Source organism: Grampus griseus (genome assembly GCF_964374135.1).
Source record: "Grampus griseus genome assembly, chromosome: 9".
Taxonomy (NCBI): domain Eukaryota; kingdom Metazoa; phylum Chordata; class Mammalia; order Artiodactyla; family Delphinidae; genus Grampus; species Grampus griseus.
This window is the reverse complement of record NC_139003.1, coordinates 13,241,911-13,269,705: the sequence shown is the minus strand read 5'-3', so window position 1 is coordinate 13,269,705 and position 27,795 is coordinate 13,241,911. Positions and strand designations below refer to the sequence as shown.

The 27,795-nt window shown below is 37.0% G+C and overlaps 1 protein-coding gene across 3 annotated transcripts in view; it reads right to left on the bottom strand.

Annotated features, from left to right (window-relative positions):
- The window catches only part of BRAF (B-Raf proto-oncogene, serine/threonine kinase), a gene marked incomplete at its 5' end in the record, with an annotated part of 156,164 nt that overhangs the window by 11,934 nt on the left and 116,435 nt on the right, over nucleotides 1-27,795 (bottom strand). For all 3 annotated transcript variants that reach the window (XM_082661771.1, XM_082661770.1, XM_082661769.1), the window contains 4 exons: nucleotides 445-579; nucleotides 6,827-6,958; nucleotides 10,742-10,860; nucleotides 11,661-11,707. In XM_082661771.1, coding sequence (XP_082517897.1) covers nucleotides 445-579; nucleotides 6,827-6,958; nucleotides 10,742-10,860; nucleotides 11,661-11,707 — 433 coding nt within the window. The remainder of the gene's footprint in view (nucleotides 1-444; nucleotides 580-6,826; nucleotides 6,959-10,741; nucleotides 10,861-11,660; nucleotides 11,708-27,795) is intronic.

Below are 27,795 nucleotides of genomic sequence, written 5' to 3'. Positions count from 1 at the left end.
ATTTTTTTGTTTGGGAAAATATAATTATTTTTCATAAAACATTATTTAACATGTAATGGTTTTATTATGTTTAAATAAATTTATAAATAAATATTTTAAAAAGTATTAATTTCTAAAATGGGAATTACTCCTTACACAAACAGAAGGTCTTTGGGGTTCTTCAATAATTTTTAAGTGTAGAAAACAGTTCTGAGACCAAAAAGTTTGAGAACTGCTAGACAAAAGCAAAATCTTTCTGAATATTTTGTATTGGGATCCTAAGTTTTTAGGTGTACCACTGTTCAACCTTTATAAAATCACCTTTATGTGTTTACTTATCTGGAGTCTGCACATAATCACATGGAATCCAAATCCGTAAAATACAAACTGTGCTCTAAAAAGTGCTTAAAAATCTGCATCAGAATATTAGTCTGTCCTTCTAGGTAACATAAAGCTTTTTCTTACTTGGGGAAAGAGTGGTCTCTCATCTCTTTTCTTTTTTAGGCACTCTGCCATTAATCTCTTCATGGCTTTTGGACAGTTACTCCGTACCTTACTGAGATCTGGAGATAGATATCCTCGTCCCACCATAAAAATTATCTGGGGAGGAAAAAAAAGGCAAATCATATAACCTTGTAGATAAGTTGAAAAATATATAAACATTGAAAATTCAACAAGCTGTGCACTTATGACATGTACTTTCCTGTATGTACATTACACTTCAATAGAAGGTTAAAAAACACAATGCTACTAGTATTCTGATTCCTATATACCATAGACTGTGGGGAATCAATACTTAATGTGCTGCAAGGCGAAATCTTCATGACCCCTGGACTACTGCAAAGGTCTCCTAACTGCTCCGCATGCTTCCAGTCTCTCCTTATCCAATCCATTTTCCCACTGATAGTAATCATTCTGAAACACAGATCGGGCCTCTTCTACTCAACCAAAATAGTTAACCTTTTTAACAGTTGTTTTGGCATCTGAATTTTAAATTCTTTTGTTGAGGAAACTCTAATGGGGCATTTAGTTATATAAGTCTGAGAACCAGACCCTCCTCCAGAGGGAAGGTAAAGCTACTGGGAACTAAAATTTAATGTTTAATAAAGTAAAAAGCCTTGTCTTCCCTGGGTACAGAGATTTATAATTTTTCTGATTTCTTACATTTCTAATTTTCTGACTTGTGGTTCTTTTGAAAGTGGGCAGAGACAGATGTTAACAGTCTTAGGTGTCACGGAAGAGAGAGGGGTTTTGATCTTACAGGGAATAGGTTCAATAGGGACAGACTAGAGGCTAAGGTGGAGAGAGCCAGTCAGAGATCCCAGGTTACAAGGTAGAACTGATAAATTTTAGGAACAGTCAAGTCTGATATGCTATTTTATGTTATTTCTTGTTTGGTGCTGTAATAACCCTTACTTAACTATAAGATGATTTGCCCAAGCACCACTAAAGTGAAGATGTAAAGTTTAACCTCCTTTCCATCTCCTCTGTCACAACTGCCCTTCTCCCACTTCACAAAAGGCACACCTTTTACCTACATGGAATTTAACTACCGTGCACACTGCGTCAGTGTGTAACACTGCTGAGGGTACCAAAGGGATGCTTCCAAATATTGGTCTAACTGGACTCTAATGAATGGGTAGCAAATCCCTTTGCAAGACAGTTGGTTTCCAATTCTTTGCTTTCAGCAAAATTAACTAAATTGTCAGCTGATTGTTAAAATAATTTTAAATGACAAGTTATTATATAATTTTTGGTATGCTATAGAAATGAGTTCAAATAAGCAGTGATATGGTTATGGTAAAGAACTAATCTTGCCCAAAGAGAGGGCTGGCCTTTGCCTTTGGCTCCTGGGAGGTAATCCCTAAGCCCTTGGAATGTCCTGCCTGTTAAGAGTGCCTTTGTTTATCTGGGAGTCTAAGGTCATGTCAGATAGTCTATGCTATCAATGTGATTCTACAGAGGGGGCTTTAAGTTATATGGTATCAGCTTGACCTCTGTAGAGGCTAAAAACTAAGGTCAACAACAGAGGTGGTCAATTGTTATCTACGTGACTGAGGCCCAACAATAACTCAAGGCTCCAGTGAATTACCCTGGTTGGCAACACTTCCTGCACATTGTCACGCATGACTGCCAGGAGAACTGAGCGCTGGCCACAATTCCACGGGAAGAGGACAACTGGAAGTTCCCTATGTGAAACTCTCCTGAATTCTGCCCTATGTGCCTCTTCCCTTGGCTGATTTTAATCTGTATCCTTTTGCTTTAATAAACCATAACGTGAGTATTAACAACTTTCAGTGAGTTCTATAAGACTTAATGAATTACTGAACCTGAAGGTGGTCTGCTGAACTCTGCATGTGGTTATAACAAAACTCCTGACTTTCCCATATTCTTATTTATTTGAACAATATTCCTCAGCACGTACTTCTTTAAAAATAAAACTAGAAGGACTGACGCTAAGTCCCAGCTTATTCTAGCAAAGGTCATATTTTTCACAAATAAATGACTGAAGAGAAAACAAAAGCCCCATGTTGCTCATTAAGAAACACACTTCCAATAAAATTTTACCTGTTTCTTTATATCAAAACTCATGTTATTTTCATCAGTTATATATTTAATAATTATTAATAGCATAATTGGGAATTTAAAAAGTTAACAGCCTAAAGTCACTGGGAAAAACTTTTTTAGTTCTAAATTTAAGCACATTTTTTTGTTGCAGAGATATAATTTGAATGAGCAATAAAAGGGTTTAGAGCACACAAATATGTTACATTAGGGAAAAAATTCTGTGGAGGAAGTAGGATACAAATAATTTACAGACAAAAAAAGAACCATGTAAAATTCCAAAAACTAATGAAGAGGTTTTTTATTTTTATTTATTTATTTTGCGGTACGCGGGCCTCCCACTGCCGCGGCCTCTTCCGCCGCGGAGCACAGGCTCCGGACGCGCAGGCTCAGCGGCCATGGCTCACGGGCCCAGCCGCTCCACGGCACGCATGATCCTCCCAGACCGGGGCACGAACCTGCGTCCCCTGCATCGGCAGGTGGACTCCCGACCACTGCGCCACCAGGGAAGCCCGAGGTTTTTTATTTTTTAAACAAGTGATGATGGTAAGAATCAAATCAGTATGACGTTTAGATTTTATTTGGTACATTTAAAAGAATGATATAATGCTTTTTTTTGAAATGTCAATATAATACACTGGAAATTACATTCTTTGCAACTATTTAAGCTTAAAGGAAAGGTCTTTCCTGGATGTAATTCATGGATAGAAAATTCAAGTAGCACTTAACTACAAAATCAATAGCTCAGTTTGAAATTCTGGGACTGGTTATTTTCATTCTCCATCTACAGCCGCACTCCTGGTATCCCTACCCCTTCATTCACTCCTCTGTGTTACTGGAGCACAGGTCTGCTCATCCTCAACATCACCCCCTGCACTGCCTCAACAGAACTGAGAGCACAGCCTGTGTTTTATTCACCTTTGCATCCTTCTATATCTCACAGTTTTTGCATACAGTAGATATCAAAATTTTTTATTAAAATAAAATAATTTGCATGTTGATAAGACACTGGTACTTATTATCATTTTCTGTCTCCTTGAGATCTTGTGCTTAGAACCCAGCCACCATACTGTGAGAAAGTCCAAGGTTCCTGTGAAAAAGTCGTCACAGAAAGACCCATGTCGAGAAGAATTGAGGCCCCTGGCCCTCGGCCAAGACTAAGCTTCCAGCTGACGGCTAACTGGTCACATACCTTCTCAGGTATGTTTTCAAGCCATTTTGGAAGTAGATCCTTTAACACCCAGTGAATCTACCACAGCCAATAATACCATATGAAAGAGATAAGCCTTCCACACTGAGAGAAGCTCAAATTGCAGATTTACAATTTGTCTAAGCCACTACGTTTTTGGTGGTTTGCTATAGCAATGATAACTGGAATTCACGTGAAATAATAAATGTTATGCTATTTTCTTCTAAGATGACACAGCACGTCTGCTCCAATAAAAAAAAAAAGCCAATATACCTAGCTTAACTGAGCACATTATTAATCCCAATTTAGTAAAGAAGCTGCACTGAAAGAGAGCAAAACAGAATGATAAAGAGGGGGAAAAATGACAAAGCAATTTCTCAGACTTTCGGCACTAGGGTAAGTGAAGTAAAAAGGCATGCTACTCTGCAAAGTAACATAGAGGTGGTCATCCCTCAAGGAGCTAAGAAACCTGTTTTAGGAAAGAACTCAATCTTTGTAACTGTTAAGGAATTCTTTAGTTCATTCTCTTATTTTTAATAATTGAAAAAGAAAAGATACCTAGAGAGGTACAGTGGCCAGGTCATGCAGGTCATGAGTCCAAGGTCTGCCATTACATCACACTGCTTTACCAGAGTCCTGCCTTGAATTTACAGGCAAAACCTGCCACCTCAGACTATGGGGGGGTGAGAGTATAGGGGCATGGGTCATTACCATATTATATGGTAATGAAGCAGCTGTCCCATCTCCCATGGAAAAAAAAGAATATTCCTAGATTTTCAAATAGAAGTCCAATCTGAGAGCCATGGAGATCAAAGTATGAGAGAAAGAAAAATCAAATCAAGGAGATGGATGGAACAGTACCTGGGGGTTACTTCACTGAGGATGACTAGAGTTACTGATTCAAAAGAGGGAGTTCCATGGAAAGCGCCACTTGAAGAAAGCAGACTAGAAGGTAATGAAGTAGAATGGGGATGATGGGAAGAGTATATAATTCTTTCATATCCTTTTTCTTCATCAAATACTTGGTTTCAGACTGGCATATTCCAGAAGGCTCTAACTATACTCCCAGAAAGAATTAACTAGTAAAGGCCTTACCCTTCTGTTGGTCACTCACTTACTTCTCTCATGGAGAGTAAGCCCTTGCCACATCATTTATTATACTCCCATGGAGGACAAAGCACCTAAAATGCCAAGAAGTGGATGAGTGCAGAACTCTGGGACGCTTTTTCCATATTTTGGAGACACTACTACTTATTTCCATAATATAACTTTATTATTTCATTAAAATAAACTTATTTACTGACAAATGGATTTCATCCAGATCTTAGGTTCATAAATTTTTATTATTTGTAGTCTCTATGATAAATCAATTAAAACTAAACTAAAATTCCCTCGTAATTCCTCTAGAAGAACAGAATGCATAGGAAAATTAAACACGGCATGGGGTATTATGCTGTATGGTTGAGTTAATAAGACTGTAAAAGGCAGAGCACGTGAAGCTGCTAAATTAGAGACAATCTTGCTCTTCAGACTGCTATCGTCAAATCAATCATCTCAGTGATCTAGGATCTGTCACAAGTACACTAAGTGCAATGTTTCAATGTTTTTATGTTCTTTAGCTACTATCTTGGTCCGTCCTGAATCGAAGTTTCATGGAGGCTTAAAAGATCAGATCATCAGAAGCCAGGTCATAGATTCCTTTTTAACACTTAAAGCTATAATCCAACACTCTAAAGCTATGAAAGTAGTTAGAAAGACCAAACAGCAATTTAAAAAATTAGTTTTATGCTGACTTATGTAGAAAGGCAGTCATTTTTAAAATTCTCAAAATAGAGAATCAAGACCACTGTTGGGTAAGGGCCATATGGTGATTCAATAAGCATATGCAAAGTATATGACAACTTAGATTACTTCTCTGATACCACATGATAGTTATAAGTTCTTAGTGAGAAAGCTACTCAGTATCTTCAGAAAGCTTCAGTATCACCAAAAAGACTGAGAGTTGAACTGTTGACCAAAACACTACTAAATGAAGTAATATATTTATACATTAAAAATTATCATTTCATTAGGTTGGGAGGTTATGATCAAACACATAAAACACTCATGCTTTTGAAGATTCTTTACACTGGTGATTCTCAACTTTGGTATGTATCAGAAACAACTAGCAAACTTATTAAAAATGCAGATGCTTGGACCCACCCCACTGAATCAGAATCTACTCCAGCATCTCCATTTTTTAAACAAATTATCCAGGTGATTCACATGTACATCACAGTATAATGTATAAATATTATTTAATCACAGTTTATATGGTCAACTATTGTTTTCTATTATATTAACTGTAATTGCAGCAATCTCTCTACACACACACACACACACACACACACACACACGCACTTTTAAAATGTTGAGGTATATGAGGTAATTTCAGTAAAGACAATTCATTTTTCTTGGCCAGTATTAAAAGACTAGGTGAATTTAATATGGCTGGGATCGAAAAGGCAAAGAGCTGCACGAGGCTATACTTTGGAAGGTAAGGAACAGAGAACAGAAACTTTTAGGAAGAGAGAAGTAAAAAATTCCCTCCTACTTGAATTCTCACCACAGAAAAATGAAAGCATGATGTAACAGTCCTTTCATTTACCTAGTTTTAAAAATTTAAGAAGTATGGAGAAATCTTAATAATTTTAAAAGGATTTGATATAAAGAAGTTCAGAGCTGAGGGCCTGGCTCAGAGAGCACAATCTGTGATAGAGTAAAAGGGATAAGTCCAGATGCTGTAGCAGCAGAGCTCATTCTTCTAACTGTGCCATGGTCAAGAGGCATGAGGTATAATCATTATTGCATCTCTAGTTTCTAGTCAGAAGATCAGGAGTTTCACTCCACTACAAGATTGAAGCATGGTATTTCCAGGAAAGGCCTTACATGCTATTATTACTGCCAACAGTATACAAAAGGTTCTAAAACTGGTGACAAAGATCAAGAGATCTATCTTTCATGCTTACCCAGGATCCAATACCTCTTTTCTACAATGAACTGGAGCCTTTCTACAAACAGTAAAATGAACCTCAAGAGATGGTAAATATTTACCTGGTCCCTGTTGTTGATGTTTGAATAAGGTAACTGTCCGGTCATCAATTCATACAGAACAATCCCAAATGCATATACATCTGACTGAAAGCTATATGGGTTTTTATCTTGCATTCTGATTACTTCTGGTGCCTGGTAGAACATAAAAAGAAAAATATTCTTGTTTATTCTTCACATCAACTGAATAAAGACTGAAAACCAAACTATTATAATTCCCAGAACAATGTTTCTATCATTAAATAACCCATGTAATATGTAATCAATTCTCTTACTTATGGCCAAAGAAATAAAACTGATTATGAAAGATAAATTTTAAAAAATGCTCTGTAAACTCTGAGAGAGGCAGTACTAGCTGAGATTCTATATACATTACTAAGATTTTATAATTTTATCAGCTGCCCTCTTTCTGTACAAAATACCATCACTGCCATTTGAATTTTTCCCATGACTTACCCTATCAAGAGTGAGTTCCTACCTTCCATTCCTGATTCAGGAAAGAAATACTAGACCTGTTGTTATGAGATGTTTGGAAGTAGCACAACCACTATGGTAATCACCTTAGAATTTAAGTTTTCCCATTGGTACAAATGATTCTCCTTATCTCAGGGCACCTTAGACAATAAAGGTAAAATTTCAAGACTGATAAACTCAAACTCCTTTCTTGCCTCCAAAAACGGTATAAATATGCTATGGATGCTTTATTAACAAAAGCAATAGACAGTAGGTAGATTTAGTAGAAGATGGTATAAAGAATCTTTTGGCTGCTGCTTCTTGGGCAAAGATACAGATCTAATCATATTTGTTACATTTTTACACATTTCAGTCACTGTATTCTACAGATAGATTTCTTATTAGCTGTTTACATGAAATACAATAAACAGTTGATTAAATCTTAGCTTAAAGGAGTTCTTTCACCTTGCATCTTCTGTATTGTTTCATTTGGAAGAAATTAGAGAAACTGCAGGGTATTAAAAAAACTTTGTGAAAACATTAACTTGATACCAAAACCAGGACTAACTGCAAAAATGAAAGACCTGGGACAGGATTCTTGGTTATTGGTCAGGGTAAGGCAGGTCAGGCTATCTCTCAAGGCAGGCAGTAAGAGCATCCAGCCTCACCTGCAAAACAGACTCACCTGTGCAGCCTTTAACCTCTCAACATCCAGACTACATTCTAGCCCAATAATATACCATCAGAGTCTGGGGATGGGAACAGCTTCAATTGTGAGTTTTTATAGTTCCCCAGATGACTTTAATGTCCAACCAAGGTTGAGAACCACTGATGAAAGATGTGTGGGAGATCCAGATGAGAGTAAAGGATTGCGGGGGGGGGGGCATGCAGTGAAGAAGGTTTTATCTATTTGCTTTTGTCATATATTTTATTGATAACTGCTCTTGGTAGTACAGCGCAAAATAAACCACATACAACTGTGATGTAATGAACAAGCCAGAATATAAGAGGCTGGTTATGATACAGACATAATTTTCAAAGCCAGAACACAATTTCTGTGAGGGACAGTGTAAGAACTACCCTTTTAAAATTTAGTTTTATCTCACTGTTGTTGGTAGATCGTTTGATGAAATGTCGTATGGGATCTATTTATAAGAAACGCATGATTTATCTTCAATTAATTTAGTAATTTGTAAAAATTTTCACAGAAGTTTCTTTCTTCTTTAAGATATAAATAAAGCAAGGTTGAGAATACTATTGTAAATAATTCAGCGAATTACATAACCTTTGGTTCTGAACAAACTCTTCTCTCCTAGTCTATGGAAATACCATATTTGTTTCTGAAGGCAATATCAACCCAAAAGGATTTTACTCAACAATTAAGTGTACTACTGACTAATCTCTTGTCTTAAAACGCAGCTTGATGGGATAAAGGATGAACCCATCTACCCAGGTATCAACAAAAAAGAAATTAAAAGAAAATATAAACCTTCATGTGTAATAGTAGTCTATAAACTGTATAAACTAAGGTTTTTGGAAAAGGACAAATCTGGAGACTTGACTGAGCCTAACTTTCCCCGCAGTAGTTAAAATAAACACACCTTTAAAACATGTAACAATTGTTTCTTTATAATTGTAGGTTTTGCAATTTCTCTCCCCCTTAGGATACACTGTTATCTTTGTTACAAGGTATATGCCTTAAAGGTATCTGAGATCCAGATTACAATTATTAATTAGCTTCCTGTTTATAATTATTTATTAAAACAAACATATTGAAGAAAAAAATATAGCTAACTCTAATTACTAAACCTGAGAAAATGCATTCAAAATCCACTAGTTCAACCCAATGTTAAAGATGGAGAGACTTGGAGGAGGTCAAGGAACGTGCAAGTTAAGAGTCAAACAGAGCACGAGAGTACAGACCTTCTGACTCCTAGTCCAATGCCGCCCCCTTCCCACCTTGCCACTCTAATGCCAGTTATTATTACAAGAAATCACGGCCAAATTTAACCCTAGGCGTATCTTGACTAATTCAGAATCCTACCTTGGAATTCTCTTTATGGAACTGCTACAGATAAGTTCAGGGAATTTAGGCCAATGTGGCTTTGAAAGCCCTTGCAGCTTTTCTATTTCCAGCAGGGTGTCCCAAAGTCTTACTGCAGATTCAGTTATTTAAAGCTTAAAACTGCACTAAGAGTTTTGGGACACCCTGTATTCAGCTTGGAGCAGATGTTCTCAAACTTTTTGGTCTCAGGACTCTTTTTCAGTCTTAAAAATTATGGACAACCCCAAGAAGCTTCTGTTTATGTGGATTATACCTGTGGATATTCATCATATTAAAACTTAACTGAGAAACTGTTAAAATATTTATTAATTTAAATAACAAAACAGTCATTAGATGTTAACATAGATCACCCATTTTTTTTAATGAAAAGTAACTGTATTTTCAAAAACAAAGTTTAGTGAGAAGAATAGTACTGCAATTCTTTTTTTTTTTCTTTCTTTTTTTTTGCCATGCTGCGCGGCATGTGGGATCTTCATTCTCCGACCAGGGACTGATCCCGTATCCCCTGCAGTGGAAGCGTGGAGTCTTAACCACTGGACCACCAGGGAAGTCCCTGCAATTCTTTTTGACTGGTTTAACAGCAGCCAGCTAGAGTCACATATTTGCTTATGCATTCAATCTGCTCTGATGTGTTGAAGAATATGAAGAAAAATCTAGTTTCACACAGGATGACCTCGGGGACCTCTGACAGGGACCCTTCTGAGAACAGCTGGCTTAAGAAAATGATCCTATGCTGCCCTTTTCACAGCCTGCTGAAAGTAACTGCACAGAAGTTTTAGTTCCCTTCTCTTATAACTTATCTTTTTTATTTTCCGCAAAGCAGAAATAGGAATAAAGAAAGAAAGAAAGAGCTATGCAGGGCCCACAAAACTGACAGTGTTAAAAATCTACCTTTCATTTTTCTTTTTGTCTTTCCTTTCCCGGCTGCCCATAATGATACAGTTCTTTCTAGTCTAAAGAAAGTAACTTTCCAATTTAGGCTTAAATAAGATTGTGAAACAGTCTCTCTCTTAAAAGGAGTAATTCTTTTATTGAAACCTTAATAATGGCTGCAGATCACACCTGCTTAAATTGCATACTTTTTTTTTTTGAAACCGGATACACAGAACATTCTGAACACAAAATATTTTAAAGAGACAATCTGAATAAAATTTAAACAGTGTTTATAAAATACACTTTTTGTTTGAAATATACTGAAACTGGTTTCATAATATTCTTTTTAAAGATAAAGAAAAAAGTTAAAATCTATTTATATATAAAGTAAGATCAACATTGGTTTTTGTGAATACTGAGAACTATGAAAATACTATATAGTTGAAATCTTCAGTGACTTTCTAATAACTCAACAGCATCTCAGGGTCCAAAAATTTAATTAATGGAGAAATAGCCTCAATTCTTACCATCCACAAAATGGATCCAGACAACTGTTCAAACTGATGGGACCCACTCCATCGAGATTTCACTGTGGCTAGACCAAAATCACCTATTTTTACTGTGAGGTCTTCATGAAGAAAAATATCTGAGGTGTAGTAAGTAAAGGAAAATAACAGATCTCATTTTCCTATCAAAGCAACCATTATGAAAAATTTAGGTAAGAGATCTAATTTCTATAATTCTATATATTATGATATTCTTTAAAGAAGTAGAGTACTTCATATTTCCTTTTCAAGTTAATAAATATGTTTTAAAAATAGTGTTATTTGGACTCTGTGACCTGCTTTTAAGATATTTGGTGCTTGAAATGTGGTAGGATGAGGTGAGATGCTTTCCTAAGTTTATGGGAGACATTGAAACTTTCCCATTAGATTTTAGTAATGTAGGCCCAAATATCTTTCTGGCACTGCTGGGAAAGCTGTAAAGGCTCTTCACTGGAATGAAGGAAGGCAACTGGCAGACAGGATCTTAATTTGGGCTTATGGAAGAAGAAACGTTACGTTTTTCTCACCTCATTGTTATATAATGTAAAGCCTTCAGTTACATCTCAACTACCACTGAGCAAGGTCAGAGCACTGAAAGAAACTAGTAGATAGCTACAAAACTATGCATCTTGTAGTGCTTATAGAACATAAACAAGCAAGCAAAGAGTCCTACTATCATAATGACTTGATAGGTTTTTTTGTAATGGTCAATTGTTCAAAAACCAAAAGCAGGTTGTAGTACCTTGTACTACTATACTCTTGTGTAAACCCATTTATTAATTCCCTTTACAGTGTATTATTGAACTTAGCATGAAAACTGTTTTTACATAATGTGAAGATAAAATGCAGGAGAAAAGGTCAGGATGTTTTCAAACTTCGCAGACAAATTCAAGAAGGATACTATTACTCTTGAGGTCTCTGTGGATGATTGACTTGGCGTGTAAGTAACTGAAAAACAAAACATCATTTTAACCTGAGTAGAGCTAAAGACTCTGGCCTCAGTATCTACAGAACACATTTAGGGGTATAAATAAAGATTTATTTAGAATCATGATACAACTGCAAACTGTACATAACCCCTTTAAATAAGAAATAGTAAAATAGACTGCAAGTGAACTAAGGATTTTAGGACCATATTACTATTATGGTACAACCAAAATCTTTTCTATTGAAAGACTTTGCTTTATCTTTTACTATTTACCAATACAAACCTTCCACTCCAGTCAAGCCTATTTATCCAGGTCCTTTAAGTATACCTTGGTATTTAATCCCACCTCTGTGACCAATGCTCCCCTCTCACACCAAATTAGCTTTCATTCTATTCTCTACTGAATCATACTTATTCTTTAAGATTCAATATACATTATGACTCCTAAGTGAAGCTTTCCCAAGAGTCAACCACAAGTGATCTTTCTTTCCCCTGTTCAGTTATGTAGTAATTATTTTAACAGTTTGATTCATGTATTTTTTTCGCCTATGTTCATTTTCTATTTGGAATGTAAACTCCACTTGATAAAACTATTTTTAAAAGTAGAATTATATATTCTAAAAAGACCTTCTTAAAACTAGTGATGTGCTTACTTTCTAATGTAATGGACACAGTGAATCTATTTCAAAGTCAATGGTAAGTTTAAATCATCTGATACCCCTAAAAACTGTCTTAGTTGAATTGATTGAGGGAAAGATAGCTGCAACTTGAAATAATACTACTTTATTCTTGTGTAATCCTCTATTGTTTAGAAATTGCTTTACTAACTGTGTCTAGTTTATTTCTGTTTATCCCCAGTGCCTAGTACAGTGCCTGGCACGTGGCAGGTATTCAATACATATCTGTTGAATCAACTACAATAAGATGCATATAATGTCCTAATCAAGGTTATTTTTCTTCATTTAATACTGGAAAGAACAGACATATGAGACTTCTGAAATCTAACAATGACTGTTAGGAAATAAATTTTGCCTTAAAGTAAAACCTTAAAATTCAAATGATATAATCAAAATTATGTAATGAACACTGTTAAAAATGAAAGATTTGCAAATAATTAAGTTTATTATTTATGCTTTCTCAATTAAATTTTAAACCTTCAATTAAATTTTCTCATCCAGAGATCAAGATCTCGAAATTTTTTCTCAGACCAAATTTTCATTTAAAATTACTTGTTTATACAAGTAACTCCTTCTCCTCCAATTACTCTTACATGATACTGTTTACTTCCTTCACAGCATTTATCACAATCTGAACTTATCTTGCTGTTATGATTTTTTAGGCCTAGCGTTTGATATACTACATCACACTGTCACTCTTCCATTGAAAAAAAACATGATGTCATAGGTCTCATTTGCTTAAAAAGTTCTGCAGTGGCAAACAAAGGTAAAAAACAGATGGAGAAAAATGAGTCTCAATCAAAAGCTGTTCCAAGATGGGGAGACCTTATCCTCATTAGAAAGAAAAGGGGACAGGTGATGGTGCTGGCGGTGGAGCTCAGCGCTTCAGTCTGGTATTTAGTGCACAGATAAGGTGTTGGTCTTTGAAAAGACATTCTGTCTCCTTTGAAATTAAAAACAACAATAACAACAACAAATGGATGGTATGCATGAGAATACGGAGGCATGATGAAGTTATAAGATGGGAAGATAAAGGTATTTCTTGATGGATAGTGTCAATCCTCTCAACAAATCTGATACAAAGAAATACAGCAAGAATAAGGTAGACAGAAATGTAACTAGAGGGCTGAAGACAGAAAATTTCTGGCCAAGAAAGTACTAGGTAATTAACAAGATATAAATATGATGGCTGAGCTAGTGATATAACCATAAACAGCATAAATCTATTATAGGCCAAAGTTGCATATAGCTGCAACTTGAAATAATACTACTTTATTCTTGTGTAATCCTCTATTGTTTAGAAATTGCTTTACTAACTTATATCTCATTTAATAAACTCTTTCTGTAACACTTCTATAACAAAAGCAGCAAAAGAACAGAAATCCAGGTCTATATAATGGAAGGTTGGAAAGAAAAGAGACTTAAATTCCCCAGCTGGAAAAATGGGATAGGTATCATACCTCAATCCCTACATAATATTCCAGAGTAATTACTACCCTAAATAATTATATTATAGGCTGACACTAAACCATTATTTCCTAAGCGCCAACCAGTTACAGTGGAAGACGCCAAAAACCACATAACTGGTTGAGGGTAAGGAAGGGAATAAGAATAAACTGACTTTGCTACAGATGATGCAAAAGTCTATCCATTACATAGGACAATTAAATTGGACCGCCTTCTTACCTTTCGAAGATGTTAAGTAGAACCTTATAAGTTTATAAAAGTAGCAGGAAAGAAAAAACATGCTATAAACTAAATGAATATCATTCTCTTGATAGGTTTCTGTTAGGAGTCTCCTTCCTTGTAAAAGAAAAAGTGTCCATTTACAGACTCAATTTAATCTTAAAGCTGGCAAATCATCCAGTAAAATTTGTTCTCTACACTGCTTCTTCCAAGGTCTTATCCAAGATTCAGCTTTTCAACATTCTTTTTAGACCACAATATGATGCCCCGAAAGGAAATACAATGCTCTAGATTTGATCTGATCAACACAAACTAGAGTGAGATTCTCATCTTCATCCTCCCCTTAAATGTAAGACCTGAAACCATAAAACTCCTAGAAGAAAACATAGGCAGTAAGCTCCTTGACATTGGACTTGATGACAAGTTGTTTGTGTCTGACACCAAAAGTAAAGGCAACAAAAGCAAAAACAAACAAGTGGGACTACACCAAACAAAAAAGCTTCTGCACAGCACAGGAAACCACCAACAAGATGAAAAGGCAACCTACCAAATGGGAGAAAGTATTTGCAAATCATATATCCGATAAGGGGATACCCAAAAAATATAAAGAACTCATACAACTCAGTAGCAAAAACCCCAATCTAGTTTTAAAAATAGACATTTTCCCAAAGAAGACATACAAATGGCCAACAGGTACATACATGAAAAGGTGTTCAACATCACTAATCACCAGGGAAATGCAAATCAAAACCACAATGAGATATCACCTCATATCTGTTAGAATGGCTATTATCAAAAAGACAACAAGAAATACCAAGTGCTGGCGAGGAGTAAAGGGAATACTTATGCACTGTTGGTGGGAATATAAATTGGTGCAGCTGCTATGGAAAACAGACTGCAGGGTCCTCAAAAAATTAGAAACAGAATTACCATATGATGTAGCAATCCCACTTTTGGGTATATATATATCCAAAAAAATTTAAATCAGGATCTCAAAGAGTTATTTGCACTCTCATGTTCACTGCAGCATTATTCACAACAACCAAGACGTGGAAACAACCTAAGCGTCCATGAATGGATAAAGAAAATGTAACACACACATACATACACACAGGAATAAGCCATAAAAAAAGAAGGAAATCCTGCCATTTATGACAACATGGATGGATCTTGAGGGCATTATGCTAAGTGAGATAAGTCAGAGAAAGACAAATACTGTATGATCTCACTTACATTTGGAAAAACAGAACAAAAACAAAACCCAAATTAATCTTCATCTTCCTTACAGCGGGAAAAAATGTTTATTGCACCAGCCATTACTATTATGGCAGCCACAGTCACTCAACTGACTCCTATTAAAATTATATTCAATTACAACCCTAGAGAGTTGTTGTTCTTGCGTTGCTCCTACAAAACCATTTCCCTCATCCAACATTTGTATACTTCTCTTTTTTGGACTTGGATAAGACTTCATATTTTGTAGACATGACCTATAATTTCAGCTTATTAAAATGTTACTTTTCACTAAAAAATAAGTTATAAAAGATCAGCATGCTAACGATGCCCTCATCTAAGTTATCTGTAAATACACAGTCAGATTCAAGAGAAGGAGGACAAAAATCTCCTAGCTTAAGACCTTCAGGTATGACAATAATACAGTTATGAACCTAGTTAAATTCTTCATATTTGTTACATATCTCCATCTTATCCTCAAGAATATCATGAGAAATATTATTCAAATACCTTGTTGAAATTCAAATACTATGCCTACACCATCTGTAGGTGCAGGCATTTACCAGTCTAGTCTATTTATAAAAGCCTCAAGTATCTCTCACTCAAGTTTGCTGCTATTTTCTTGTATTTTCTACTATTTCTAAAACCAAACGACTGGCCTACACAGACATTAGCACTTCAGTCCTCTTTCATCTAATGCTACACAATTTCAAAAAAGTTCATCAGTCTTCACACAGCAAGCTAAATCTCTCCTCTGACACCAATAGAGAATTCAGCAGTTGACTGGACTGGTATGCGTGACGGTGGTGACAAGGTGTTATTTTATCCAAATACAGTTTCAAATTCTGGTCTCCCTTCTACTTTGTTGCCCTCCAAGCCCTCATAATCACAATGTGGAAAGTGAGCAAGACCGAAGGGAATGCCCTTCTGCTACTCCTGTGTAGTCAGTAATCATTTACCACTTTAAAGTAATTAAAATCCTTAATACATGGAGTTCACACATTTTTCAGTTGTGCTCTATAGTGGCCTAAATTCTATTTTTACTTAGATTTTTCAGTTTCTGTCGCGTTAAAAAAATCAAATTTATTGAGAGGTATAACTAGTATACAACACAAAATGCACCCAATTTTTATGCAGTTTAAAGGGTTTTTCACAAACACATATATATACACTTGTTTAAAGACCAACCACAATCAAGATGGATATCCATCACCCCTAGAAGTTTCTTCACACATTTCTGCAATTAATAACACCCACACTAGGCTCAGGCAACCACTGATAATGATTTCTGTCACTAGCGATTAGTTTTGCCTTTTCTAGAATTTCACATAAACATATGGCTTCTTTTGCTCAGCATGATCCTGAGATTCACACACTGGCTGCATGCAATATTAAGAGGGTACAGATATACCATAACTTACCCAGTTACCTGTCAGACATTTGGGTTGTTGTGTTTTTTGGCAATTATGAATAACATACTATAAACATTCATGTACATATCTTTGTTGTTGACTTGTTTTCATTTCTTTTGGGGAAATCAGTAGGATTAGAATTGCTCATATGGTAATTTTAATTTTAAAAGAAACTGCCAAAGTGGTTGTACCATTTAAGATCCTCACCAGCAATGTATAAGAATTCTGGTTACTCTGCATCCTTGCTAATAAACCTGGTATTGTTGGCTTTGATTATAAGCATTCTAGCGGGTGTGCAGGGGAACCTTGTCTATTTTAATGCCTAACATATTGAACATCTTTGCATTGCTTATTTGCCATTCTTTTATATTCTTTAATAAATTACTACAATCTTTTGCCCATTTTTCCACTGGGTAGTTTGTCTTATTACTGAGTTGTATGAGTTCTATATATGCTTTGGATACAATTCTTTAACCAGATAATGTATCTTGCAAACATTTTCCTCAAGACTGGGGCTTGTCTTTTCATTTTCTTAACAATGTCTTTCAAAAAGCAAAAGTTTTGAATTTTGATGAAGTCCAATTTACGAATTTTTTCTTCTACGGTTCTTTTTTTTTTTTTTCCTGCGGTACGCGGGCCTCTCACTGTTATGGCCTCCGGACGCGCAGGCTCAGCGGCCATGGCTCACCGGCCCAGCCGCTCCGCGGCATGTGGGATCTTCCCGGACCGGGGCACGAACCCGTGTCCCCTGCATCGGCAGGAGGACTCTCAACCACTGCGCCACCAGGGAAGCCCTCTTCTACGGTTCTTAATTTTTGTGTCCTAGGAAATCTTTGCCTATCTTTGGGCTACAGTGATTTTCTCCTATGTTTCTTCTAGAAGTTTTAGATGTTCAGCTTTTAGTCTTAGGTCTGTGATCCATTCTGAATGAATATTCATGCCTTGTATCAGGAAAGGGCTATTTATTTATCCTATGTGGATATATAGTTGTCCCAGCAACATTTGTGGAAAGGACTATCCTTTCTCCATGAATTGCCCTAGCATCTTGGTTAAAAAAAAAAAAAAAAAAAAGACAATTGACCACAGACATAATAGATATATTTGTAGGCTTTCTTTCCTCCCTGTGTTGACTCACACATCTATCCTTATGCCAGTATCACAGTGTCTTGATTACTGTGGCTTTATAGAAAGTTTTGAAATCTCACACTAAATGTCCTTCAACTTTGTTCTTTTTCAAAACTGTCTTGCCTATTCTAGCCACTGCATTTCCATATACATTTTAGGATCAACTTGTGAATTTCTACAAAAAATCCTGCTGAGACTTTGACTGGGACTGCACTGAACCTATAGATTCTATAGATCAATTTGGAAAGAACAGACATCTTAACAATGTTGAGTGTTCTAGTCCATGAATATGATATTTGTATGTCTTTTTTGTTTCCTATCTGGGACCTCCATTAGAGAGGGTATAATTCCTCTTTGGAAAATATTCTCATCATTGTTTCTTAAGTACAACACTGGCCTGAAGAGAATAAATGAGAATGTATTGTAAACATGGAATATCATGATATTGATGGAATAGCAAAAACTATGCTATTCTCTCTTTTTAAGTTCATTTCAAACATTCATAAGCCCAAATACATAAAATCAGAAGCATGATATTTGTTTATTTATAAGAGCAAGACAGCTCAATGTGGGAAAGGATAGATATTTGAAAAAATGTTCCTGGGACAATTGGATACCCATATGAGGAAAAAAAACCTTCAATCCTTACCTCATACCAATTTGAAGTGGGTTGAAGAACTAAAACTAAAAGCAAAAACTGTAAAACTTCTATAAGAAAACAAAGAATTACTATCACCCTCTTGTACATGTAAAGCATTTTCAAGTTCTCAGGATATTTTTACATCACTTGGTTTTATAACCTTTTTGTTTCCTTGTGAGGCAAGCAAAAAGGCAATAATGCCACTTATGCTGATGGGAAAACCAGAGCCCAGAGGACCTAAGTGACATGACCAGAGAGGCACAGTGGAAAGGGCATGGGTTTTGAGTGTACAGATTTCACTTTGAATTCCAACTGTATCACTTACTAGCTATACGACCTTGGGTACATGACATAATTTCTCAAAGTTTTGGATTCCTAACCTGTAAAATGGAGATAATAATTATGTTCACCTTCATAGGTTCTTTCTTCCACTTATTTAACACATATTTATTGAAAGCCCACCATGTGCTAAGCAACAACTGTTCTAAGTCTTGGAGATAAGGCAGAAAATCCCTACCCTCAAGGGGCTTGCATTTTAGTATAGAAGATAGAAAATAAAAAAGATGTATGAGTAGAATATACTGTATTCTATAGGTGGGAGACAGAAAATGCTAAGTTGTAGGGGGTTGTAATTTTAGGCCAGGGAGGGCCTCTTTACAAAGGACATTTTGGGTAAAGATTCAAAGGAGGGGAGGGAGTCATGCAGATATGGGATAAGAACACAGTAGGCAGAGGGACTAGCAAGGGCAAAGTCCTACAGCAGGTGTGTACTTCCCATGTTCTAAGAATGGCAAAGAAGGCAAACTGGCTGGGAACAGAAAGAGCAAGAGGGAGAAGAGTAGTGAATGAGCTGAGAGAGAGAGTAAAATAGGCAGTGGGGGAGGAAGGGTCGTGGTGGTGGTCACATTACAAGGACTATTATAAGGCTTCCTTTCTGCATGAAATGTGAAGACACTTGAGGAGCAGAGGAGCAACGTAATCTGACCCAAGTCTTCAAAGGACCACTCTGGCTGCTGTGCTGAGAGTAAGCTGAGGGTGGGTAAGGGTGGAAGCAAAGCACTCATCCAGCCAAGAGATAACTGTGGCTTGAATCACGGTGACAGGAAAATAGGTGATGAGAAGTTGTAACAGTCTAGATATACTTTAAAGATAGAGCTAACAGGAGCTGATTAACAGATTGGTTGTATGGTATGAGAAAAAGAAAGGAGTCAAAAATTAAGTACAAAATGTCAGGCATAAGCAGCCTAAGAACAGAGTTGCCAGTTACTGAGATGAAAAGACTGTTTGGAAGGGCAGGTTTGAGGAAAAAGATCAGGACCTCAGAACTAGACATCTTAAATTTGAGATGTCCATTAGACAATCAAGCGATGTTGAGCACACAGTTAGATATGACAGTCTGGAGTTCAGAGGAAATGAACGGCTGGAGACTGGCACAGAAAAGGTAATTAAATGGTATTTTAACTCACGAAACTGGATGAGATTACCAAAGGAACGTAATCCCTGGACTATTCCAATATTTAGGGAGGTTAAGGAGTTGAAAAAGAATTAGCTGAGAAGGAACAGATAGTAAGGAGAAGGAAAATCAGAATATGATTTAAAGTAGAGTTTCTCAAACTTTAGTATGCATACAAATCACTCAGGGATCTTGTTAAAATGCAGTCTTCAATTCCATAGATCTGGGGTGGTGCCTAAAATGTGTCATTTGAAAAGGCTCCCAGGTGGTAGAGTTTAAAGGATTAAGAAGAGGTTTCATGAAAAAGAGTGTGATCAAATGCATTATATATTTCTGATGGGTCAAAAAGATTGAGGACTGAGTATTTAACCACTGGATCTAGCAACATGGTAATTATCTTATTCAGAGATACTTCAGTGAAGTGTCAGGGCAAAAAAGCCTGATTGGAGTGGAGTCCAAGACAAAAGGGGAGGGAAGAAAATCAGAGAGTGCGTATCAACAACTCTGTTGAGAAGTTTTACTATAAGAGAAACAAGAGGAATGAGGTGATAGCTTCAGAGGGAAGTGGGATCAAGGAAGGGACCTCCACAACTTTTTTATTATGAAAATTTTTAATCATAGAGAAAAATTAAAAGAAGAGTACAATAGGGGCTTCCCTGGTGGCGCAGTGGTTGAGAATCTGCCTGCTAATGCAGGGGACACGGGTTTGAGCCCTGGTCTGGGAGGATCCCACATGCCGCGGAGCAACTAGGCCCGTGAGCCACAACTACTGAGCCTGCGCATCTGGAGCCTGTGCTCCGCAACGAGAGGCCACGATAGTGAGAGGCCCGCGCACCGCGATGAAGAGTGGCCCCCGCTTGCCACCACTAGAGAAAGCCCTAGCACAGAAATGAAGACCCAACACAGCAAAGATAAATAAATTAATTAATAAACTCCTACCCGCAACATCTTAAAAAAAAAAAAAAAGAAAAGAAGAGTACAATAAATACCCTGGTGCCCTCCACCTAGGTTCAACAATTGTCAGCATTCTTCCAAATGTGCATGATAAGAAAGATGTTTTAAAATGGGAGAAAATCCAGTAGAAAAGGAAAATCTGATGATGTACAGGAGAGAACCACTCAAAAGATGTCAGTGAGTAGGAGAAAGGGGATGGAATCTAGTGCACAAAATTGAAGGACTGGCTTTTACTCTTAGTGATAAAACAGAAAAACTGAGCATGAATGTAGGTAGGTAGGTAGGTAGATATTGTGGTGGGTGCTTCTAATTTTATTAATGAAATGGCAAGCAAGGTTATCAGTTGACAGTTCTTGGAGAAGAGGTGTTGGAGAACTGAGGATAAAGGAAGTATGAGAGTGTCTACGAGAGAGGAAGAGCAAAAAACCAGGGAAGGGAAAGTATGATTGCTGCATGGCATTAAGGGCTCACTTGAGGTGTTGAAAGGATTGACTAAACTGAAGAAGCAGAACAGTGTAGAGTTTAAGGAAATACACTCTGGAGCCAAAGGGCTTGCGGCAAGTCACTTGGCCTTTTAAACTATAGTTTCTCCATCAGTAAGTAGGGGATAATAATAGGATCTACCTCACAGGGTTGTTGAGGATTAATTGAGGTAGTATACATAAAGTACACAGAACAGTGTCTGGCACAAAGTACTATGTAATCGCTAAATATACCACTGTATATAAAAAACCACAAAACATAGCTGGTATAAAAAAAGAGTGAGTTACTAGTAGTATCAGAGCTGGAGTCAGAACATAATATTTATTGATCAGTAAAGATGTCTAAAATAAGAGCAAGTAAAAAATAAAGGTAAAACCAGTGTGATTCCATATTTAAAACGACAACAACAAACCACTGTATACAGTATTAAAATACAGAATTCTGCAAAGATACACAATACTACACATCAAAACACTAATGGTACTTCTCTCTCAGTGGAGTATTGGTGCTTATTTATGTTTACATTTTCTAAATTTTCTATAATGATTATGTATTTCCTTATAATACCTTATATTTTGAAATTAAGAAAAACTGCAACAAAGGCTAATGTAGAAATCACTTATTCTCACCATACTTAACACGGTTAAATTTTTACACATTTGCCTCCTGTCTTTTAAAAAAATTTATACCTGTAAAAAGGTTGTGAAAGTAAAACACAACTGTAGAATCTTTTTAATTAAAAGCCAGAAACCACAAGAATTTTATATAGGTAAAGCTAAAGCCCCTCTCTGCTTGATAGCTATCCCCATCTTGACCCCTTTTTGCCATTCCTGGAGACAACAACTACTGAGCTTGGCATATACCTTCTAATCTTTGCTTTAATACTTCTACACACATATATGTAAGACTTAAAAAAATATATATAGGGCTTCCCTGGTGGCGCAGTGGTTGAGAGTCTGCCTGCCAGTGCAGGGGACACGGGTTCGAGCCCTGGTCTGGGAGGATCCCACATGCCACAGAGCAACTGAGCCCGTGAGGCACAACTACTGAGCCTGAGCGTCTAGCGCCTGTGCTCCGCAACAAGAGGAGCCACGACAATGAGAAGCCCACGCACTGCGATGAAGAGTAGACCCCGCTCGCTGCAGCTAGAGAAAAAGCCCTCGCACAGAAACGAAAACCCAACACAGCCAAAAATAAATAAATAAATAAATATATATAATGTTTTGTTTTTAAAATTTTAAGTGGTCTCATGCTACAGCTTGCTTTTCTCACTGGACATATTGTAAAGCTGATGTTGATACATATATTATTCATTTCTGCTATATATTCTTTCCCTGCACATATGTGCCAAACTTTATCAGTCCTCCAGTGATGGACATTTATGTTTCCAATTTTTCACTATTATATATTTTCCTGTAATACATCTCTTCCTATACACATCTCTTGGAACAAAAGCTGGTGTTTCTTGGGGGTAGGCCAAACACTGTACATTTTAACAGATACTTCCAAAATGTCCCCAGGGTGGTTGGTTGCATGAGGAGTGTCCCAGTAAGCAATTCCCCTAACCTTCATCAACACTTAACCTTGCCAGAATTTAGGAATTTGCCCAATTCCAGTGGGTAAAAAATAGTGTGCTTCTTCTAATTTGCATTGTTTGTGATTATCAGCATCCTCCTCTCAATTACTGTTTTTATCGACCAGAAAATGACGTTTGCTAGAATTATTCTTCAATTAATTAGAATTATTTTCAATCATTAATACATGTTCACCATCTTCTCAGCTTCAATTCATTCTTCTATCTTTCCTATAACTAGGTTTACTTATGAGTAAAGGCAGGCATACGCTTCATTATTTTAAAAAGTAAATTGTGAGCATTTATCCCCAAATTATTTTTAATCACCTTATATACAGAATATAACACTCCTGTGAGTAAACAACAGACCACAACCTTTTCTTTGTGCCTCCTTGATTTAACATTTAGTCAATTTTATAATAAAGCCTAATTTAAAATTATTAATAAATATTAGACTGAAATGAAAAGTCCTGCAAAGAAACAGCACAATAGACTGACGAGTTCTGAAATTTCTTTAGTAACATTATTCTTTAAAATACCCTGGCCCTTAGGCTGAATCAATGACTATCAGGTGAGAAGATGATAAACATACTACATGAACCCTGATTCCTAAGAGTGAGTCTTTAATTATCTACCACTAGAATAGCTCTGCTCTCTTAAAGTTAACCTAGGAATCAGAAATGATCTTTTACTGAAGAGAGAGAACAGAACCACACAGGAGAAATGTCACTCATTCACCGTGTGCTTATATTCTATAATCCAATAAAGGTGACATATTTGAAAGTCCCAATGATTCACCTTCCTAATTACTAAAGTTTTTATCTTATGAATGACTGTGACCTCAATACTTTATACAATGAGATAGGATGCTCTTATTCTGCTTATACCCTGTGACTTTAGAGTCAATTTTGCAAAGTAGAAAAGATCACTTTCAATAGCATCTGGAAATCATGCAGGGGGCAGAGTATTTTGAAATGAGGCTGTGCAGAAGTACATTATTAAGCAGCTATTTAAATAGTCTATGGAGTTACTGGTCAGCTACATCTAGCTTGTTCTGTTCTTTGTGAAATGATGGTGGAAGACAAGGGAAGAGGAACCCGACATTTAAAAGTTTAATAATTGCAAGGAAATTAATTTCCAGTGTACTGTAAATATCAGCATTTTAACATTTTAAATTGTTATCTGAATGTTCCTTATAAAGCATCTGTTCTTGTTTCATAGATAGAAAATCTTTTATCTCTGAGAAAAGTGATAGGTTTTTTTTTGGGGGGGGTATCTCTTCTCCTTGCATTGTGTTTGTTTATTCCTAGTTGCCTTTTCCCCCATTTGTTCTCTCTCACTGGCATCAGAGACTTCCTCTCTGATGTCTGGTAATTGAGAGATAATTTGTCTTTACTCAGATTGAGACTAAAAGGCTACGGAAAGCTTTGAGCATACAGATGGGCTTCTTGTTTTTGAACTCCCATGTACTCCCATCTAGGTGGAATCCCTGATATCACTACCTTTGGGTCTTTACTCTTGGCTGTTAAGATTCCTCAGACAAAACTCTTCCAATCTCTTGCCTGAAGGGGAAGGTTTGGCTGCCAGCAGTCTGGGAAGCAAATGAAAAGAGAGTACTGGGGAACTCTCCGTCCATCACTCAGTAAGCAGTAACTCACCTCCCCCCCGCTCCGCCATTTCCCCCTAGGTCCTGGGTCCAGAGAGTTTCTCCCCTCTCCAGAGAATACATTTCCAGTGTACTGCCAGGGTAGGGATGGGGTATCTACCCAGTGGCACAGAGCAGAAGGGATTTAGAGAAACATTTCAGACAGGCCTTTTCATTTATGTACTCTTTCTCCTCCAGAGATAACCTCACAGTGCCAATTCTTGAGACTTGAGAATTCTGTGGTACAAATCAGGTTGGTTTCCATTTTTCCACAGTCAGTTAATAATTTAGTTTTTTTGGGTGTACTATGTCCATTATCACTTCTCCATCTGCTTTCTAGCTTCTAAAATGTTACCATTCTTTTCTTCCTCTTTGTTTTCTCCATCTTTATATGTTCATGCTTCAAACAAATTCTCATTATTATAGTTTTGGTGGAGTTTCAAGAGAGCAAAAACCTGTCACCTTAACCTGAAAATCACATAGCCACCTTAATAAGAGGATCTGCAACCTGCCAAAGCCTTCAGAAACTGAAGATGTGTTGGTACATTTAGCCCCGGTTGTATATATTGCCTTATAAAGAACCGAAGGGAATTGTACCTTCTTTGGTTAAATTTAAGCTGGTAATAAAAAATATAATCTGTTAGAAGGCTTACATTTTATAATTAATACTTTCTCAGCTATTAAAATATAGGATAAACTGATGGGACGATCTACATTCATAGCCGGACATACTCATCATATAGTAAGTGTTACTTAAAAATGTAAGCAAAATATTTTAGAGAAATTAATTGACTGTAAAGCTTTATACTTATCGATCCCAAACTGTAAAGTAATGGGAAAATATTGCCTCTTAACTAACTATTCCCCAGACCACAGAACGATTCCAAGTTGATAGTGTTCTTCTCTCCTGTCACTTCTTACCTTAATCGACACTGGCACTTCACTGCCTCCTTACTGTTTCTAAAACAATTTTTAATACTATTCTCTGCTGCCTCTGTGTATAGCAAAAACATTTCCCCTCTGTTATTCTTTTATTACTTCTTTGACTATTTTTCCTTTTCTTGACATTTCTCAGTTTTGATATGACAAGGATGTGACTACTTTCTCTTCTGGAAGGTAAACCTATCAATAATACGCAGTTGTGTGTAATCATGGTTTCATTTTTAAACTTTTGTCATATGTATCTATCATAGGCCAGGCCTTGTTCTACGCATTAGAGATAAAACAATGAACAAAACAAGACCCCTGCTCTGGTACAGCTTGTATTCTAGTGGGGATGACAGACAATAAACAAATATGTTATATGGAATTGGGTGTTAAAAACAAAAACAAGAATGGGGTATAGAGTGACAGAGTGGAGCAGGAAAATGTTATATAAGGTGATCAGGGAAGGCTTCCTTTAAAAGGCAACATTTGAACAGAGACAAAAGAGAGAAACTCTATGAATATCTGTGGCATGAGAACTTATCCCCAAAAGAAAATAACAAGTACAAAGGCCCTGAGGAAAGAGCATGCTTGGCCTGCTGAAGAAACAGCAAAGAGACTGGTGGGGTGGGAGCAGAACAAGCTTTGTTTCTCTCTCAATGTTTACCATTCTGGCCAAGGTTTACTCTTTGCAAGATTTTTTAATTAATTAATTAATTGGCTGCGTTGGGTCTTCATTGCTGTGCGTGCGGGCTTTCTCTAGTTGTGGCGAGCAGGGGCTACTCTTCGTTGTGGTGCACGGGCTTCTCATTGTGGTGGCTTGTCATGTTGCGGCGCGCAGGCTCTAGGTGTGCGGGCTTCAGTAGTTGCGGCACATGGGCTCTAGAGCGCAGGCTCAGTAGTTGTGGCCCATAGGCTTAGTTGTTCCACGGCATGTGGGATCCTCCCGGACCAGGGCTCAAACCTGTGTCCCCTGCATTGGCAGGCGGATTCTTAACCACTGTGCCACCAGGGAAGTCCCTCTTTGCAAGATTTTAATATAATCTTTCAGATTTGAACAGATTCAGATTCAGAGGTGGGATTGTTTTAAGTCTACTGGATAAGTGGTAATGTTATTGAATAAGGTAATAATTTGCTGCAATAAGGATTTTGGCTGAATACAGGTTTATAAACAATCTAAATTACAGATATATTGCCTAGTTTTGAGACAGAGAGGGTAGGACAGTGGGAAGATTTAACAGCTAGATCTGGTTTTGAGTCTTGGTTCTATGCTTATTTGCTACAAATGATCCTGAGTCAGAGTTTTAGGCATTAGTACATGTATACTCTTTTACCTTTTTTATTCTAATTTTATAATGTAAAAGCAGTATAGTGGTTATAGTGGTTATGGGGAAAGAATAATGGTTTGGGAGTCAAAAATCCTGACTTAAACACCTTTGCTGCTGCTTATTAAATGTGGAGTCTAGACAAGTCATTTAGAAGCCTGTTTCCTTATCTGTAAACATAAAATAAAAATATCTGGGCTTCCCTGGTGGTGCAGTGGTTGAGAGTCCGCCTGCCGATGCAGGGGACACAGGTTTGTGCCCCGGTCCGGGAGGATCCCACATGCCGCGGAGAGGCTGGGCCTGTGAGCCATGGCCGCTGAGCCTGCGTGTCCGGAGCCTGTGCTCCGCAACGGGACAGGCCACAACAGTGAGAGGCCCGCGTACCGCAAAAAAAAAAAAAAAAAAAAAATCTACTTCATAACATTATAAAGATTAAATGACATAATGGCCTATGCATGTGAAAGCCATTTGTATACTATAAAATGTTAAATTAACTTAAGACACATGCATATTTTTAAACTACCTATGGAACTTTCAAACATATTTTACTTAAATTTTTTCAACTAAGTGCTTTCAAAATTTATTTAATTTTACCTTTTGATTTACCTGTTTATTTGTACTTGCATGCAAAATTTATTCTTCGTAGTCAGTTTCCTATTTTGACCCATGATAAATTTTACAGAGTAACTTTTTTTTTTTAAATAAATTTATTTATTTATTTTTGCTGTATTGGGTCTTCATTTCTGTGCAAGGGCTTTCTCTAGTTGTGGCAAGTGGGGGCCACTCTTCATGGCAGGGCGCGGGCCTCTCACTATCACGGCCTCTCTTGTTGCGGAGCACAGGCTCCAGACGCGCAGGCTCAGTAGTTGTGGCTCACGGGCCCAGTTGTTCCGCGGCATGTGGGATCCTCCCAGACCAGGGCTCGAACCGGTGTCCCCTGCATTAGCAGGCAGATTCTCAACCACTGCGCCACCAGGG